The sequence below is a fragment of the Cetorhinus maximus genome, chromosome 10, assembly GCF_964194155.1.
Source record: "Cetorhinus maximus chromosome 10, sCetMax3.hap1.1, whole genome shotgun sequence".
Lineage (NCBI taxonomy): Eukaryota > Metazoa > Chordata > Chondrichthyes > Lamniformes > Cetorhinidae > Cetorhinus > Cetorhinus maximus.
In genome coordinates this window covers 80,836,730-80,856,298 of record NC_135888.1, presented here as the reverse complement: position 1 = coordinate 80,856,298, position 19,569 = coordinate 80,836,730, and the positions used below count along the sequence as shown (strand labels likewise).

The following is a 19,569-nucleotide window of genomic DNA, read 5'->3' as shown; positions in this document are numbered from 1 at the left end:
TAGCTTGGCATAGGGGCCGGAGAGGACATGGGATAGGTGGAAGGGCATAACTTGGCAGAAGGGGTCATAGGGGGTGAGTGGAAGGGAAGAGCTTGGTTGGCATAGGGAACATGAGAGTTCAGAGTGGGTGGATGGGGAGCGTAACTTGGCATAGGGGGCATGAACTTACCGCTTAAAAAGTCCCCTAATGCAGACTAGAGCTCACAACTCCTCTGAGGGGCCATGAACCACAACTCTTTAAAAACCTGACCTGGCTCCATGAAAATTGTGGAGGAACAGGAGATACCTATCTCCGCAATGGAGCTGGCCAGGTCGGGAATACTGGATGTGGGCTTTTGACAGGAAGCAGTCTGCACCCTTTAAAGGCACTCCCAAAAATTGCACAGCCCAGGAATGGGGTCAGGAATCCAAGAATCAGGCCAAACTGCCACTTTTAAAGGGCTCCCAAGTCAACCTGACTTGGTGAAAATCCAAGCCACTGTTCTGAGGTAGATTGCTGGTTGAGACAGGCAGGAAATCAGCCAGACCCATCAGCAGCCTGATATATTTGAGAACCTAGTGGGGATAGGGAGGAGCCTCACATAGGCTGGCAGTGGGTAGAGCTATTTTGTGGACCTAGGAAGAGCACTCTAATTAAGTGGTACCTAAGGTCTGCTATTTAAGTTACTCACCGCCAGTACAATGGGAAGAGGATTCATGGTGCATGATGTTGTACACTTAACCCTCAAAATTGCACTGGATTCCTATTATACATCATAGCCTCCAATATGCACATTACAAATGGTTCCCACATAAAATAGGTGGGCACTCTGAGTGCCCATCTCAGAACCCAAGAGCCAGAGCAACAGTAAATGGGGCGACAAGCGATCCAATGCCATTTTCAGTTTGCTACCACCCTATTTACACCAACAGGGGTACTGAACAAAAGGCCCATTAATTCCACACTGTAGGCAGATAGCTGTAAGCTTTCAGTTCGGTGATGTGAGACATCACCTTTTAAACTTCTCTGGAATAAGGGTCTCAATTAGAAAATCAAGGATCTGGTAGGTTTGGTCTTCTGCAAGTGAATTGTAATTAATGGCCAGAATTTTTCCATCGGCGATTTGGGGGCGGGACCCGCTCACCGCCGGGAAAATGACACAGGATGATGTCGGGAGGAACCTCTGACGTCATCCCGGTCCAGTTAAATATTCAGGAAGGCGGGCGGACAGCGAAATCAGCTGTCCGTCTGCCAACCTGTCAATGGCCAATTGAAGCCATTGACAGGATAATTAAGGTAATTAAAGGCCCTGCCCGTCCAACCTTAAGGCTGGTGGGCAGGCCAGGAGCCCCAGCGGGCCTCTAAAAAAACATGAAACCTCATCCACTGGCGGGATGAGGTTTCATGTCTGTTTAAAAAATCTTTAATAAAGTTTATGTAATATTTATTAACATGTCCCATCTCGTGTGACATTGTCACATGAGGGGGACATGTTAATAATTTTTTTACTTTGCTATTTTTGATGTTTTTTAAACTTTCACTGATCTCCCTGAGACAGCACTTAGTCTCAGGGAGCAGTGCGCTCTTTTGCGCGCATGTGTGAAAGAGCGCACTTTGACAGTTGGGGAATCCCTCCCACCCGGCACAGGTCGGGCAGCCCACTGGGCGGGCCTTAATTTGCCGCCCACTCAAAATGGCGCGACGCCCGCTTCGACGGCGGAGTTTGGTTGCCCGCCCGCTGCCGAGCCGGTGGGGCCCATCCGCCCATCGAGGGCTAAATTCTAAAACAAAAACAGAATTACCTAGAAAAACTTAGCAGGTCTGGCAGCATCGGCGGGGAATAAAAAAGTTAACATTTCAAGTCCTCATGACCCTTCAACAGAACTGAGTAATATTAGGAGAGGGGTGAAATATAAGCTGGTTTAAGGTGGGGGGGTGGGGGGAGAGAAGTTGGGGGGCGGGGTGTGGTTGTAGATACAAGCAAGCAGTGATAGGAGCAGATAATCAAAAGATGTCACAGACAAAAGAACAAAGAGGTGTTGAAGGTGGTGATATTAGCTAAACGAATGTGCTAATTAAGAATGGAAGGCAGGACACACAAGGTACAGCTCTAGTGGGGGTGGGGTGGAATGACTAACAGGGCATAAAAGGTATAGATTTTAAAATAATGGAAATAGGTGGGAAAAGAAGAATCTATATAAATTATTGAAAAAAAAACAAAAGGGAGGGGGAAGAAACAGGCTGGGGATAGGGGGAGGGCGAGTTTAAGATCTAAAGTTGTTGAATTCAATATTCAGTCCGGAAGGCTGTAAAGTGCCTAGTCGGAAGATGAGGTGCTGTTCCTCCAGTTTGCGTTGGGCTTCACTGGAACAATGCAGCAAGCCAAGGACAGACATGTGGGTAAGAGAGCAGGGTGGAGTGTTAAAATGGCAAGCGACAGGGAGGTTTGGGTCTTTCTTGCGGACAGACTGCAGGTGTTCTGCAAAGCGGTCGCCCAGTTTACGTTTGGTCTCTCCAATGTAGAGGAGACCGCATTGGGAGCAACGAATGCAGTAGATTAAGTTGGAGGAAATGCAAGTGAAAAGCTGCTTCACCTAAAAGGAGTGTTTGGGCCATTGGACAGTGAGGAGATAGGAAATGAAGGGGCAGGTGTTGCATCTTTTGCGCTTGCATGGGGAGGTGCCGTAGCTGGGCGTTGAGGAGTAGGGGGTGATGGAGGAGTGGACCAGGGTGTCCTGGAGGGAACGATCCCTACGGAATGCCGCCGGGGTGGGGGGGTGAAGGGAAGATATGTTTGGTGGTGGCATCATGCTGGAGTTGGCAGAAATGGCGGAGGATGATCCTTTGAATGCGGAGGCTGGTGGGGTGATAAGTGAGGACAAGGGGGGCCCTATCATGTTTCTGGAGGGAGAAGGCGTGAGGACGGATGCGCGGGAGATGGGCCGGACATGGTTGAGGGCCCTGTCAACGACCGTGGATGGAAAACCTCGGTTAAGGAAGAAGGAGGACATGTCAGAGGAACTGTTTTTGAAGGTAGCATCATCAGAACAGATGCGACGGAGGCGAAGGAACTGAGAGAATGGGATGGAGTACTTACAGGAAGCGGGGTGTGAGGAGCTGTAGTCGAGGTAGCTGTGGGAGTCGGTAGGCTTGTAATGGATATTGGTGGACAGTCTATCACCAGAAATTGAGACAGAGAGGTCAAGGAAGGGAAGGGAAGTGTCAGAGATGGACCATGTGAAAATGATGGAGGGGTGGAGATTGGAAGCAAAATTAATAAATTTTTTCAGGTCCTGACGAGAGCATGAAGCAGCACCGAAGTAATCATCGATGTACCGGAGAAAGAGTTGTGGGAGGGGGCCGGAGTAGGACTGGAACAAGGAATGTTCCACATACCCCATAAAGAGACAGGCATAGCTGGGGCTCATGTGGGTATCCATAGCCACACCTTTTATTTGGAGGAAGTGAGAGGAGTTAAAGGAGAAATTGTTCAGTGTGAGAACAAGTTCAGCCAGACGGAGGAGGGTATTGGTGGATGGGGATTGTTCGGGCCTCTGTTCAAGGAAGAAGCTAAGGGCCCTCAGACCATCCTGGTGGGGGATGGAGGTGTAGAGGGATTGGACGTCCATGGTGAAGAGGAGGCGGTTGAGGCCAGGGAACTGGAAATTGTTAATGTGACGTAAGGTGTCAGAGGAATCACGGATGTAGGTGGGAAGGGACTGGACAAGGGGAGAGAGAAGGGAGTCAAGATAATGAGAAATGAGTTCCGTGGGGCAGGAACAGGCTGACACGATCGGTCTGCCGGGACAGTTCTCTTTGTGGATTTTGGGTAGGAGGTAGGAGCGGGCCGTCCAAGGTTGGGAGACTATCAGGTTGGAAGCTGTGGGAGGAAGATCTCCAGAGGAGATGAGGTCAGTGACAGTCCTGGAAACAATGGCTTGATGTTCAGTGGTGGGGTCATGGTCCAGGGAGAGGTAGGAGGAAGTGTCTGCTAGTTGACGCTACCTGTCGCTTGCCATTTTAACACTCCACCCTGCTCTCTTGCCCACATGTCTGTCCTTGGCTTGCTGCATTGTTCCAGTGAAGCCCAACGCAAACTGGGGGAACAGTACCTCATCTTCTAACTAGGCATTTTACAGCCTTCCGGACTGAATATTGAATTCAACAACTTTAGATCTTGAACTCCCTCCTCCATCCCCACCCCCTTTCCGTTCCTTCCCCCTTCCTTTTGTTTTTTCCAATAATTTATATAGATTTTTCTTTTCCTACCTATTTCCATTATTTTTAAATCTATACCTTTTATGCCCTGTTAGTCTTTCCACCCCACCCCCACTAGAGCTGTACCTTGTGTGTCCTGCCATCCATTCTTAATTAGCACATTCGTTTAGCTAATATCACCACCTTCAACACCTCTTTGTTCTTTTGTCTGTGACATCTTTTGATTATCTGCTCCTATCACTGCTTGCTTGTCCCTACAACCACCACCCCACCACTACCCCCCACTTCTCTCCCCCCCTACCCCCCACCTTAAACCAGCTTATATTTCACCCCTCTCCTAATATTACTCAGTTCTGTTGAAGGGTCATGAGGACTCGAAACGTCAACTTTTTTCTTCTCCGCCGATGCTGCCAGACCTGCTGAGTTTTTCCAGGTAATTCTGTTTTTGTTTTGGATTTCCAGCATCCGCAGTTTTTTGTTTTTAGGGCTAAATTCTGCCCAATATGTTTGCTTTGTGATGGTGCAGAAAAAACAACAAACTGAACACCTGACATTTCCCATTCAGCACAGCAAAAGACTGAAAGATATATTAAAAGCAAAGTTATTAAAGCATTGTGCATCATTGGTGTAAACATTGCCATGTTGTATTGCTGGCTTGTCATGAGCTTCATATTGATTCTGAGAGTACCATATTATTGAATGTTTCCTTACTTAAGCTGCAAAAATACCTGTACCTATTATTAATTCTGATCAACCTATAACAATGCCAGGGTTCTCTAATGCAGTAGAGATTGTGGGCTTATTACTTTCACAGGCAACTGTTACTTGTACAGGACAATAAAAGGGAACAAAACTACTGCTGACGTGGCTGTTCTAATTCTATTTTACGAATGTGGAGGGTGTCTTTTCACGGTGGCTTACTTCAATCTTGGGGTAACTCAATATACAACAGATCAGGTAAATGTGTGCCTTCATGCTCCTGAACTTCACATTTTGAACATGTAATTCAGCTTAAAATCCTAATTGGTGGATTACAGGGATCCAAAAAAGTTATAATTGTGACTCTAAATTCTAATATACCTGACTCCCTGCATGTCCAGTTTTAATATTCAGTCTGCATTCCTGGTCCAATACATTCACCTTTCATTATCTTACCTTCCTGTAACAGAAGATCCAGATACATCATTGACAAATCGGCATCATTCACTTCAACTTGAATCTTCACATCCTCCACAAGAGAAACATTCAACCAGAAATGTTGATCGAACAACAAGTTCTCCAAACATCGCCCAATGAACCCTAGGAGAATAACAGTATTAACAATAATGGGGTTAAAGGCTGAGATTGTTTGTCACTTTTTGTACATATTCTTGTTACCTTAACTGTAGGATCCAGTTTAAGAGTAAAAGAAGCCAGTGTATGAGAGAGAGTGTCAGCAAAAAAATAGAGAGAGAGAGGAAACAGTGTAATAAAAACAGAAAGTGCAAGAAATACCCAAAATGTCTGACAGCATCTGTGGAGAGAGAAACAGGGTTATGTTTCAGGACAGTGACCTTCCAACAGATTTCCATCATCCACAGTACTATTTTGTAAGAAAACAGTATACTGCGCAGGCAAAGTACTCGAGTTGTCAGCTCGGTACGTTCTTCCTTCTCCTGAAGGCACTGGCTCATCCCGAGATACAATTCCACGGGTACTCAAACCTTCAGTTAATTCAGCCAAGCAGTCATTTTTCCTGTGACCTTAAATTCTGTATTTTGGAAGACTATTCATCCTTGGAATATATCACAATTAAGTCAGGGCTAGTCCACAACATGCCTACATTTATGCACTTTCCAGCAGGGGTCACTGAGTGATGAATAAGAACATCGACCTGATTTTCCATCTCATTATTTTCTGTGCAGCAGTGTTCAAATTTTCTGCATATGGGGGCTTGAGTTACTGTATTAACATACAGCCAGCTCATTGGTTTTCACAGGAGTGTCTGACCTGCATTTGCAAACATTGAACAGCCTGTGATAAAGAACGCAACAAGGAAAGAAGAAATAAAAAAGACAGATGGAATTGAGGGGAGCAGCAAAGAAGGAAAGTGATAGAAACAGGTACAAATGAGCAATTAAGACAGGTAACAAGGGAGAGAATGAGGGCATGGAAAAAAGTGTAAACGCAAGAACATTTGTAGCAGTATTAACATAGCCCTCATTGATTAAATCAACTAACTTCCTACAAATTCGAAAGTGGATCTGGGACATTCCTGGTCTGAATGGTTTCGTTATTCCCTTGATTAACTAGTTGAGCCATCAGGAAAACAATGCTAAATGAAAAGCAAAAAAATAAATAAATCCTGAAAGTCTGACACAAATAAAAACACAATATTCTGTAAACTCTGAGTAGGCCTGGCAGCATCTGTGGGGATGCCAGACTAGTTAAATTTCAGGCACAACCCCTGTCAAATCAGTTTTAACTAGTTCATTCTCTTCACAGATGATGCCTGTCTTACTGAAAGAGCAGTTCTGTTGGCTTTTCATTCTTTCAGACAGCAGGATTATTGTATGAGGATGAATTGAAAATACTGTTATCCGGAAACACTTCAGCTGGCAAACAATTACATAACCTTCCAGAATTTTTACGTTGGTCCTTGGCATCCAAATAAAAAAAAGTTCCAATTTTTTGGAATACTAAAATCTTCTGTGATGAAAGCTGCTTTTAATGGTCGAGAAAGAAAATACTACAGATGCTGGAAATTTGAAATAAAAACAGAAAATGCTGGAAACACTCGACAGAAGAGAGTACCTGTAGAAAAAGGAAAATGGTCAGGTTAACATTTGAGGTCATTCACCTTTCAACAGACCAGAAATTTTAATCTAACCTCTTTCCTTTCTCCACAGAATTTTCTGGCCTTCCTTCAATTGTCAAATACTTGACTGTAGATCCAAAACAATGACAGTGTTACAATGTTGGTGCAAGGCTGTGTTGGTTTGATAGCAGTCACAAGTTGCATAAACAACTCAGTGATTGGTAAACAAAGAATAATACATCTCTGGGTGTAAATTCCAAACAGGACATTTGATACATCTATACAAAATACAAAACACAAGAGTAATTTTCCAAGTTTATGTGACAAGCGGGTTACTTCAACCTCTGAACATACATAAACTCTTCAAGGGCACACTACCCACCATCTTTTTAACTATTAAACTGAATATGTAGCCAATGGGCAAGACCACCCAGAAAATAGGCTATTTAAATTGGAGTGTTGCAACAAATTGTTAGAAACATTAAGGGTAAAGATGACTTTGTAACCCAATACTCAGTTGGCGCAGTTTAACATCATTTTAACTGTAAGATACATCACTGTGTTGAAAACCATGCACCATTATATACAATATATGGGTGGAATTGAAGCTGAGTAGTCGATTCTATATTGCCAAGCTATTTTTTTATTCTTGTTGCTGGCATTGTGTCATGATGATAGCACTAGACAAGAATAGGCTCCTCAAATTAATTCACATAATTGGGAGAGAGGTGGTGTTGTACCACATTCTTTGAGCTGCAAAGGTAGTGAATTCATGTCACTGCTGTCACAGCTTAACATACTTGACTGAGAACCACTGAGTCCCACTCCAGGACTTGACGACCAAGGAAGGTGCATTCATAACCCAGCCAAACAGATTGATTATCAACATGCATGTCCTTCCATCACACACCAGAGATACGTGGTAAGAGGGGGAGAGCATCCAGGTCAGTCATGTGATGGAAAGAAAGTTGGAGCTTCTAACCAGCACTATCCATAGCTCCAGGTTACAACATGCATATTGCCACAGCAACTTGGACTTCTTGAGTGATCTGTAACACACCATCACCACTGAGAACCACACTAAAAACACATATCAGGAAAGTTTACAGCAAACCTGATCATGACACTAATCATGTAACTTGCATCAGCCACAAGTATGAATGAGCTCTTAGGTTGATAATCTCTGCAAGCTACCTATACAACAGGCCAAAGTTTTAAACTTCAATGGTTAATATTTTCTCCTTTAGTATTTTTCTGACCTCTTCATAGTTTACTAGTACAGTTATTATAGAAAACAGTGGAATGATATACATTATGGCACTGTGTGAAGTGCCTGAAATAAACCAAAATCCAAGGAAATATTACTTGAACTGAAGGGAACATTTTATTTTTGAGCTTTTCTCTCCCACCAATTTCACCCCCTTTGGATTTTATGGTATGTCACTATAGGCAGGATAGTCTGATTATTAATAAAATGTTGTTAAAGTTACCTATTTTCTACTGAATATAATTCATCTCCATACCTAGGGAAAGATAAGTTGTAAATTTCCAGATTTCCTCAACAGTTTTAAAGGTGAGAACAAAGAGATCCTTTTCTGCATGAATGGACATCAGTCTTGCTGACAATTCCTGAAAAATTCAATCATCAAAAAAATGTTATTTAAAAGCCAGGTGCAATTAAGGGATATTTGTTCAGTGCAAGCTCTACAATTCAATATTCCTCCCTTAGGAAAGCAGTAATTCCATAGTAAAACACCATAGGCCGATTTTTGTCAAGGAGGTGGAAAGTGGGAGCCAGGAAATTTAAGTCCAAGAGGAGCTCGCCAACCCCTGTTTTTTGTCGAGAAGGTGGGCATGGGCTGGAGATGGACCCACTGCTTCCAGTGGCAGGCCTGAGGTAGCAACAGAGGCAGGTGGATGACAAAGCCAGCAGGTTAGAAGGTCTGCCACCATTTACTGGGACATCAGCCTTCTTGATTCATGTTTGTTAGGCCCTCCAGCCCTCATCCCTCAACCCACACCCCCAACCGCTCTACTGAACCCTATGCTCTCTCTATGCCCCCTTATCTCCCATGCCCTCCCATGATCCCATGCCCCCTCACAATTCCCATGCCCCCTACATGCCCCCATGTCCCCTCCATTACCCCTACATGCACCCTCATGACTCACCCATGCCTACTCACCCAGTATTTACTAGGTACACAACAAATGAGCCATATAATAACCTGGGAAGTCTTTGTAATGTTCATGAAATAAAAAAGAAACAGCCATTCAAAAATCGCTTGGAAAAATGTTGCCCCTCATACTTTCTCATAAAGCTGTAAATCAAACACAACCAGTGAAATTCCCATTGAGGAAACCTTTAATATTTTCCAAATAAACACAGGCATTGAATAAAAGAAAGATCAAGTTATTACAGGCTAATAAAGCTGTCAGTCAAACAAAGCAAACAGTCCCCTATGCAACTGTGTAAACAGATCCCTGCCAGGCTGAGTCCATTAATAATTCTTGGAACTCGGCCAAGCATTCATAATGAGACCATCTGGCAACTGTATCAACAGAAGTAGGCTGAACAGATGGCCAGTTATTTGTTTTGCTAGATGGCCTTGGCTGAGCTCTAATAACAGCTAATGGACTCCACTCAGCAGGGATCTATTACTCAGTTGCAAAGGGGAGTGCTAGCTTTGTGTTATTGACATTATTATTACCTTGTAATAACCTAATCTTTCTTTGAAGAGTTTCATTTTTCAATGCCTCTGTGTTTATTTGGATTCCTCAATGGGACTTTCACTGCCTGTGACTGATTGACAGTTTTTTGAGAAGGTAAGAGGGACAACATTTTTCAAAGGAACGTTGAATGCCTTATTTATTTTTTCGGTCCTTGACCTAAGTTTAAGGTTCCCTCATGGTTCATGACTCCCCTAAGGTAATTTTCCAAACACATATCCATAATATCACTAAGGCCTCCATAACATCGCTTAATCCTTCTCCTCTCTCAGCTTATCTGCTGTTGAAACCCTCATCCATACATTTGTTGCATCTAAACTTGATTATTACAGTGTGCCTTTGGCTGGGCTCCAACATTCTACCCTCTGTAATCTTATCATCCAATACACTGCTCTCTGTGTCCTAACTGGTCCCATTCACAGGTGTCCCTGTGCTTGATGCCCTACATTGGCTCCAGCTTAAGCAGTGCTTCAATCTTAAAATTCTCATTTTGTTTTCAAATCCCTCCAGGGCCCTGCCCTCCCTGTCTCTGTGATCTCCTCCAGCCCCCAAATCTCCAAGGTATCTGCACTCTTCCAATACTGGCATCCTGAGCATTCCCAATTTTAATTGTTCCACCACTGGTTGCTGTCCTTCAGCTGCCTAGGCCCTAAGCTCTGGAACTCCATATCTAAACCTCTCTGCCTCACATCCCTTTCCTCCTTTAAGATGCTCCTTAACCTACCTCTTTGACCAAGCTTTTGATCATCTGCCCTAATACCTCTTTATGTAGCTCGGCTTTAAATTTTGTTTTATAATGCTCCTGTGAAGTGCCTTGGGGCACCTAAATAAATACAAGCTGTTGTTGTTATAGTTTCAGTGCCATTTATAGCCATTTACACCATTTCTCCAGGGAGTTTGGCTGAAGTTACAGTGAAAACTCTGCAAAAATTCCAAACCAGTACTATAATAAAGAAGTGACCTCAAGTTATGAAGAACAGTTTGGAAAGGTTTATGCTCGACATACAGACAGCTCAGGCCAGATTTTCATTGTCCAAAACGGGACCAAAAGGAGGCAGGACCAGAAAAAAAATAGGAGTTGCTGGTGTAGTGGCAATATCACTGGACTGACATGGGTTCAAATCCCACCACAGCAGCTGGTGGAGTTTAAATTCAACTAATAAAATCTGGCATATAAAGCTAGACTCAGTAATGGTGACCATGACAGCCATCAACAATTGCTGTAGAAACCCATCTGGTTCACTCAGGTCCTTTAGAGAAGGAAATCTGCCATCCTTACCCAGCCTGGCCCACATGTGGCTCCAGACCCACAGCATTGTGGTTGACTCTTAACTGCCCTCAGAAATGGCCTAGCAAGTCAATCAGTTCCAGGGCAATTAGGGATCGGCAACAAATTGCAGCAGAAAATGCCCACATTCCCCAGGTAAGAATTTTTTTAAAAGCATCATTGTGACACCTGTTGATTTGACAAACAGCAACTCTTTACATTTATATAGTGTCATAAATGTGAAAAAGAGGAAACACCAAAGCAGAAGAAATATTAGGAGAGGTGGCTAATGGCCTGATCAAAAGGTTGGGTTTTGAGGAAAGCCTGAATAAAGTAGAATGAGGCAGAAAGGCAGAGAGATTCAGAGGAAAAATTTCCACGTGTGGGTCTACGGCTGCTGAAGACACAGCAACCCCCACCCCCAACCTCCATCATTCCCACCCGCACTGGAGGAGGGGAGATTGCTTAAGAGACTATTTACTGCTGAATGGAGAATTAAGGTGTTGGGTATTTTGTGCTGCTGGGCAATGTAACAGGGATAAGGAGGTGAATGGCAATGGAGGGATTTAAACATGGGATCAGAAGTTTGAAACATTAGGAGCCAGGAGCCCACAACACTCCAGAAACTTGACACCATCCGAGACAAAGCAGCCCACTTGATTGGCACCCCATCCACCACCTTCAACATTCACTTCCTCCATAACTGACACACATTAGCAGCAGTGTATACTATCTACAAGATGCACTGCAGCAACTCAGCAAGGCTCCTTTGACACCACCTTTCAAACCCATGACCTCTACCAGCTAGAAGGACAAGGGCAGCAGATGCATGGGAACACCAACACCTGCAAGTTCTCCTCCAAGCCACACAACATCTTGACTTGGAACTAGATAACCATTCTTCACTGTCACTGGGTCAAAATCCTGGAACTCTCTTCTTAACAGCACTGTGGGTGTAGCAACACCACATGGACTGCAGTAGTTCAAGAAGGTGGCTCAAAATCAATTTCCCAAGGGCAACTAGAGATAGGCAATAAATTCTGGTCCAGCCGGCAACACCCACATACTGTTAACAAATTTAAAAAAAACATAGGCAAGGCTAGGGGTGATGTGCAAGCAGGATTGATATGAGGAAAGATAGGGGAAGAGTTTTCCTTGAGCTGAAGGTTAAGAAGGTTGAAGTATGAGAAACTAACTGAGAGCACAATACAGCAATCAAGTCTAGGGGTGATAAAGGCTTAGATGCATGTTTCAACAACAAATGAGCTGAGGTTAGGGTGGAGTTCGATGATGTCATGAAGCTGGAATCAGGTGCTCTTTATAATATTGAGAATTGTGAAGTTGGAAGTTCAGTACAGAGTCATGTAGAATTCGGAGGCTTTGAACAACCTGGGTCAACCTGAGACAGTGGTATGAAAGGCAATGGAGTTGGCAACATGCTGCAAAATCTAAGGAAGAGACCAAAGTTGATGGCTTCAGTCTTTCCAATATTTTACTGGTGACTTGTAATTCAACCAACAATGGGTGTGCAACAGAAGGGAGAGGTTGGGAAATGTGATACAGAAGTAGAGCTGGGTGTAATCAGCATGCATTGGAAGGTGAAGCCATGTCTGTGGCTGAGTTCACCAAGGGGCATAATGTAGATGACATATGGGAGCGAGACGAAAGTGGATACTCGGGAAATCCAAAATGGTGCACTATGTAAAGGTAAGCCATTGCTGAATTTACTTTTCAATCATGGCTAGAGTTAGAGCAAGAGCAGTGCCACAGAGTGGGGGAACAGAGAGGAAACACTGGAGAAGATTCTGTGATTCACCATGCTGAAGGCTGGAGAGAGATTGAGGAGGGATCATGTGGCATGGTCCCAGTCACAGATAAGGTTGTCCTTGCATTTTGTTAGGGCCATATTGGTGCTGTGGGAGAGGCAAAAACTTGGTTGGAGAAATTCAACAAGTTTCACATATAAGAAAGTGGCTCACATTAAACAATGCTACAATGTATTTGTTTTCCCCTTCTAGAATGCACAACCTCCTCCTTGCATTCTCCTGAAGCTTGTGATCAAGAACTCCAGATTTTTGTCTGGTAACACAATATGACAATGTCACACCTGAAAAAAAAAACACAGAAATCAATCCCGTATAGCTAAGCTTTCCCAAAAAGTTATACTGATGACGTACATCAACTTTAACAAAATAAGTACAATTCTTTTAAATATTTTGGATGTATGCAACTAATTATTGCTCTTCCATTTAAATTATTCACTTTCATTGGGCTGCAGAAGTTCAAGAAGGCAGCTCACCAACACCTTCTCAAGGGCAGTTAGGGTTGGGCAACAGATGATCACATCCCATGAAAGGATAAGAAAATATTTATTTTGGTTCTGCTGTATTTTGTTTTCCATTTTGGCTGCACAGCACTCAGATTACTCCAGCTGGGAGTGAGAGTGCACATCGTTGTTCACGATTCACTGATACTGATCAGAGACCCTTGAACATGTAGGTTGAAGAGAAATTATAACTTATTAAACTATTACAAAGAAAGAAATCTCAATATTAAGTGTGGATACAAATATTCATTGAACAAGGGGAAGAAATTATCAGGAAGCATTAAATGCTAATTAAATTCCAACCAACTAATTAAAAGCACACTTAACTTAATCATACTATACTTAGCACGGAGGTTAGCCTTATTATGTATTCATAATTGAGGCTGTTGCCTGAGCTTGAGGGAAAAAGTGTGGAACGCAGCTGTTAGTGTAAAGGGATTGTTTGGGCATTGCTGGACATTGCTGGACTATGGCTGACTAACAAGGTTCTACATGTGTATGATTTTTCCAAGATTCCTCTTGCTCTTCACTTTGTTTATGATGATGTCAGAGACACTGCCCGTAACAAAATTCTATTTATTTTCAGGCCTGTCTGCAACTGTGCAGCTTTATGCTGCACTACCTTTCTGTCTGATTGACTAACAATATGGAGGACATCCATTTTCAGATGTTGTTTTGGAATTTACTCTGGTAAGAAGTACAGAAAGGGATTTTTTTTGGCCTTTTTGGGACCTATGTACACTCTCTGGAGTGTAGACAGAATAAAGTCATGTCTAAAACAGCTAAAGGGCATAGAGCAGGTGAGAAAACAGACTCATAGGGTGGGATTACCTTACTTTGGCAAACTTCCTAGGACTATGGCCAGGATTTATTGGTCCTGGGAAATTCACACCCAAAGTGAATGGACTTTTGACGGCTCACCAAATTTTCCGCTCCTGCCCATGACGATTCCCACCACTGGCGGGACCAGAAAATCCCAGCCATTGTCTCAGGACGTTTGCCAAAGCAAGGCTTGCCAGTAGATGGGCAAATATGTATGCAACAAAAAGTTTCCTCAGTTAAGCAATGACTAGTTGTATGCTAAGCACTTCCTAGAAACTACTTACAAAACTTCACATACATGCCCACGCATGAAGGCTGCAACACTTCAAATTAAAGCTATTTTATTATAACATGAAAGGTGAGCTTATAAGCAAACTTACATTACAACCTACTAATATGGTGCCTGTGCATTTGTTGAGAGAAGTTGGAACATAAGGTTGGTATTTGGCTTTCATTTACAATTTACTCTTTAAACGTCCAACATCTGAATGTACTCCAAAACAAAAACAGAATTACCTGGAAAAACTCAGCAGGTCTGGCAGCATCGGTGGAGAAGAAAAGAGCTGATGTTTCGAGTCCTCATGACCCTTAGCTTTTTGTTTTTATATCTGAATGTACTCTGCTGTCATGTTTTGGTATTTTGAGTATTCTCTTTACATGGAAATATGTGGAGACTGAGTTATGTTTAAAAAGAGTGTGTTTTAACACAATATGAATTCGCACAAAAGGCTGCGGATGCTGGGTCAATTGAAATTTTCTTAAGTAAGATTGACAGATTTGCGTTAGGTGAAAGCAAGGAGGGATAAGGTTGAAGTGGCAAAATCCAGTTCTGGTATGGATTAGCTATGATCTAATTAATCAGTGGGACCTGCTCAAGAGGCTAGGAAGTCATGCAGAAGCACTTAACTGAACGGTAATGAAACATGTGGAAACTTTTAAAGGCATCCGCAACTGCCTCTCCAGTTACTGAAAGCACAATCAGAGTGCTCCTATGTAGTATCTAGCTTAAACATACTCGAGGATCAAATGGAAAGCGTCATTACACCGATTTCCACTGCTTTCATAACTGCCTGAAGGTCTTCTCTATGAGAGCCTGCTATATGACTTCTGTTGCCTGTAATGGTGTTTCAATAGAGATATATTGTGTGTAATTAAGAGTGCCTTGTTCTGACCTCAGCTGCATTGAACCTCCTTCTCTTCTATTGCTAAGCCTCTCTGGATGATGACACTTTGCTGCATGCAACATGTTACAATAATATCGGAGACACTGTCAGGGAAACATACTGAGCTGTTATATAAGTATCTGCTTGGTGTAGCTTACTGTACCTTTGGGGAATTCTAGTTCCACAGTTGATCCCAGAGAATGTTCTTCACAGTCTGTGTTCAGATCCAAAGATTGCGATTCAGACTGATGCTCCCATTTACCTAAAAATAGTGCTTAGTATTAATTTGTCAAAATATATTACATTAGCATTTATTACATATCCTAAAAATATGGGTACAATTTGAGCCTGAGGTTTTAAGGCAATGTTTAACTACTACATTTTTCATTGACCTTTCCTTCCATAACAACATTTTGAGGACTGAACAAAATGCCTCCTTGAGGGAAAAAAAGACAATATAGCATTTTTCATGACCACCAGATGTCTCAAAGCACTTTACAAGCAATTAGGTACTTATGAAATGTGGTCACTGTTGTCAATTAGGAAATGTAGCAGGCAATTTGTGCAAAGCAAGCTCCAACATACAGCAACCTTTGATGCTGGTTGAGGGATAAATATTGGCCAGTACACCCATAATAACTCCCCTGCTCTCCTTTAAAATAGTGCCATGGGATCTTTGACATCACCCAAGCAGGCAAATGGGGCCTCAGTTTAACACCTCAGGAAGAATTTTACCACTCCGTCGTCGAAGGGGGCGAGGCTGTAAAATGCAGCGATCCGTTCAAAAGTCCATTGACTTCGGCGGGGCTGGAAATTTCCTATCCTCATCAGAGAAACACACCCTCAGCACTGAACTGGGAAGGCTGGCTATCACAATCTTCTGATTAGCATATTAATGAAATAAAGCATCATGTGATGATGCTTTATCACAAATGTGGTAAAAGTTGAAACTTTGGGTGGGATTTTCCAGTCCTGCCAGTAGTGGGCATCATCGCAGGTGTATGTACGCGATGATGCCCACCACTGGCAAGACCAGAAAATCCTGGCCTTTGTCAGTGACATGATAGCTTAAAAACAAATTCTCCATTCAAATTTAAATTGCAAATATTTTTCATTTTTTCCAATATCAAATTACTTACTAAACTTATATGGGTTGGCTTTTCCTTTCCAGTGTGCCTGAGAAATACTTAGATCCCACGTATGAAATAAAGGAAAATGGACCCAGGAGCCATAAAGACTATTTCTAGCCCCTTTGTGTTGCAGTGGACTCCCCAGGTGTGAAGGGGTACTTGTATGGATTGCTTACACCTGAAGGAGGTAATGAGGTAGTAAGGGGTATAACAACAGACTTTCCACCTCATTTTCTCTGCAGCTTAACCCTTTCCAATTGAAGGATATGAGTAGAGAGGACAGCAAATATTTTAAAAACCAAAGAAATTAAGTCCCTTTTTCTTTCAGGGATAGCTAGGATGAGATATAACAGCAAAATTCTGTGGATGCACGTGGAAATATGAAATAAGAGCAAAAATAGCTGGAAAAACTCAACAGATCAGGCAGCATATGTGGAGAGAGACAGAATTAAAGTTTCAGGTCGATGACTTTTCATCAGAACTGAAGACAAACAGAAATGTAAGCTTTTAAGCAAGTGGAAGTGGAGGGGGGACAGGAAGAACAAAAGAAGAGTTCTACGATAGGGTGGAGGCCAGGGGTGATTAAATAATGAAAGATTTCATGGTACAACAGCCAAAGAGAATGGTAATGGATATAATAAAGAAACAATAGTTGTGTTCAAATGAGACATGAATTTATCTCTCTTTATCCCTTCAAGCTGCATTCAGAAAAAGGCCACCCAGCTGACAGAAACCAGACTGCCTTGATGTATCACTGCTCAGACTTGCTGCAGTTTTCTGGTGCAATATACGACTAAAGGGTAGGCCTGTGCTTGGATGCATTTGGCCTCGCCTAATCACCTGAAGCTGCGATCATGAGCAAATTCAGGTTAGGTCGGGTGGAGTGAACTTCATATCCATTCCACCTAACCTATTCATGGTTTGGGAAAGGTAGAAAAAGACAGTAAAATTAGGCCATTATTATTCAAAGATTTTAAATCTTGAGAACAATATTTACTGAGCTTTTTCATAATTTGCAAGTTCTGGATATTAGGACTTAATAGCATTGTAATCAGCGGTCAGAGTTTTAAAATGATGTAATTAGATTAGGAATTTAGTTTAACTATGCTTTAAACTCAGTGGTGTGAGCAGTTTGATTTTAAACTACCATATTTCCAAGGATAGATACACTGGCCTCAGCCATGGCAAAAAACATAAACTCCTTTGGTGCAAAGAATTGAAGGATGGTCAAAAGACCTTGGGTTACCAACTGAAACTGATGTAACCAATGTTTTAAAATTAGTTTGTATATTTATTATGATATTTAGAAAGCTAGAAATGCATCCAGCAATCATGTAATGGAATTTGTGCACAGGTTTTCCTATCTATTATTACCTATTGCCATTTTATCTCCATGGGTAGATTCTGCATCTGATTCAACAGACTGCCTCTGCAGATCGGACAAGTAACCCGAAGAGTTAAGAGATACAAAAGGAGATTGTTTCCCTGCAGTGAGATAAAATGAGTCAGAATTAATAAGATATTCATAATAGAAACTACAGATTGCCTTCCACTGAAGAGATAGAACACCAATCACGTGTGTGAGTTTTGTGTCTGTGATTCCGCATATAGTAAGTTCTCAATTCCAACTAAACTAACTGTAGTAGTGAGGATGTAGGAATAGTGTCAACTACATTATTGTCATGCACTCTCTAATGGCTGGTGTAAAAGACGTTAGCAGAAGCTTGAAGATAGAATGTAACCACAGCATTTTAAAAGAAGAATTTCCCCTTCAGCTTTCTTCCATCCTTTTGACTTGCTGGGATTCGTTCTGAAGTCACAGGCAGCTCTCCATTACTAAGTCAAGCGTCATTTTTCATTTGCAAGCCTAAACATAACTATTTTGGATTTTTTTCTACTGTAAAAATTACACTCTGCTGAGGGACAAGAATGGACAAAGTTTGTATTTGTCTGGAGATGACTAGCTCCATAAATCATTCCAGCTGGCACTCTGGTTGACAACAGAGTGTTCATTATTCCTGTACAATATCAGGTCACTAAGGTAGGGTAGGTGAATTTTATGTCTCTGGTAACCTCCCAGAAGGAAAAAACAGTTTGGACCAATACTCTTATTTCCCAGGTGTTCCATTTTAAAGGATACAAGATCAGTTCAGACCAGTATTCTTATTTCCCAGTTTTTACTATTTTATCGTTCTGGGCTAGTGAAATTTATCAAAACGGGACTGGCTTGTTTGGGTAAAAGGTCTTTTCCCTTTTCATAAATACAAATTTATTTCAGTGAATTTCAGCTATCAGTTCCTGGATGAACAGGCAAGCACTTTATACAACTCCAACAGCTTCAAATATTGTAACATATCTGTTCCGCAAAATCACATGAACTGTGCAGACAACCATACTAATCGACCTGTAACTATAAGCTGGATGTTATGTCCAATGTCCATCTTTCCTGGGAAGTGTTAAGCAATTTATATAATGTAGAAGGGAGGGCTTCAGATTCCTGGGGCATTGGAGCCAGTTCTGGAGCAAGAGGGATCTGTACAACTCAAATGGATTGCACCTTAATAGGGCTCTGACCAATGTCCTCACAGAGAGGTTAACTAGTGCAGAAAGGGAGAGTTTAAAATAAAAAGGGCATAAAGATGTAGCATTAGAGGAAAAGACAAGGTGCATAGAAAACTAGGAGGGTCAATTAGCAACAGAATAAAGAGTAGTGTAAAATGGCAGAAGCTAAATGAAGAAAAAAAAGCAAAGAAAACTAACATGGTATGCAAATGCATGTGTGTTAATGTAAGGACTGCGTTGACAAGTTGCAAGCATAGGCTGTCGCACAGGGTTATAATATACTGGCTATAACAGAACCGTGGTTTAAATAGGAGCAAGAATGGGAACTAAACATTTCTGTTAAGGTGTTTTCAGGAGGGCTAAGGAGAAAAAAGAGACAGGAATCCAGGTAGGGGTAGGCTGGGGGAGTGGGGTGGCACTACTGGACAAGGATAATAAAACAGCTCAACAGATGGACAATATACTGAGGGTTCAAAGACTGAATCTAATTGGTTAGAGTTAAGGAGCAAAAAAGCAGCTGTTTCGTTGCTGGGTGTTTAGCTTTAGACTCTTAAATAGTGAGGAGATGATACAGGAG

At 42.2% G+C, this 19,569-nt stretch overlaps 1 protein-coding gene across 7 annotated transcripts in view; it reads right to left on the bottom strand.

Annotated features, from left to right (window-relative positions):
* LOC144685797 (SH3 domain and tetratricopeptide repeat-containing protein 2-like) overlaps positions 1 to 19,569 on the bottom strand; it is a 99,716-nt gene that overhangs the window by 58,114 nt on the left and 22,033 nt on the right. For 6 of the 7 annotated variants that reach the window (XR_013577782.1, XM_078550681.1, XM_078550682.1 and 3 more), the window contains 5 exons: positions 17,805 to 17,915; positions 15,464 to 15,562; positions 12,969 to 13,096; positions 8,519 to 8,624; positions 5,354 to 5,497 (listed from right to left, as the gene is read on the bottom strand). Coding sequence is in view for 6 of the 7 variants with exons in the window: in XM_078550681.1 (XP_078406807.1) it covers positions 5,354 to 5,497; positions 8,519 to 8,624; positions 12,969 to 13,096; positions 15,464 to 15,562; positions 17,805 to 17,915 (588 nt within the window). In the remaining variant the exon portion in view is untranslated. Of the gene's footprint in view, positions 1 to 5,353; positions 5,498 to 8,518; positions 8,625 to 12,968; positions 13,097 to 13,288; positions 13,476 to 15,463; positions 15,563 to 17,804; positions 17,916 to 19,569 lie in introns of those variants that run through there. The other variant, XM_078550683.1, reaches the window with a different exon arrangement.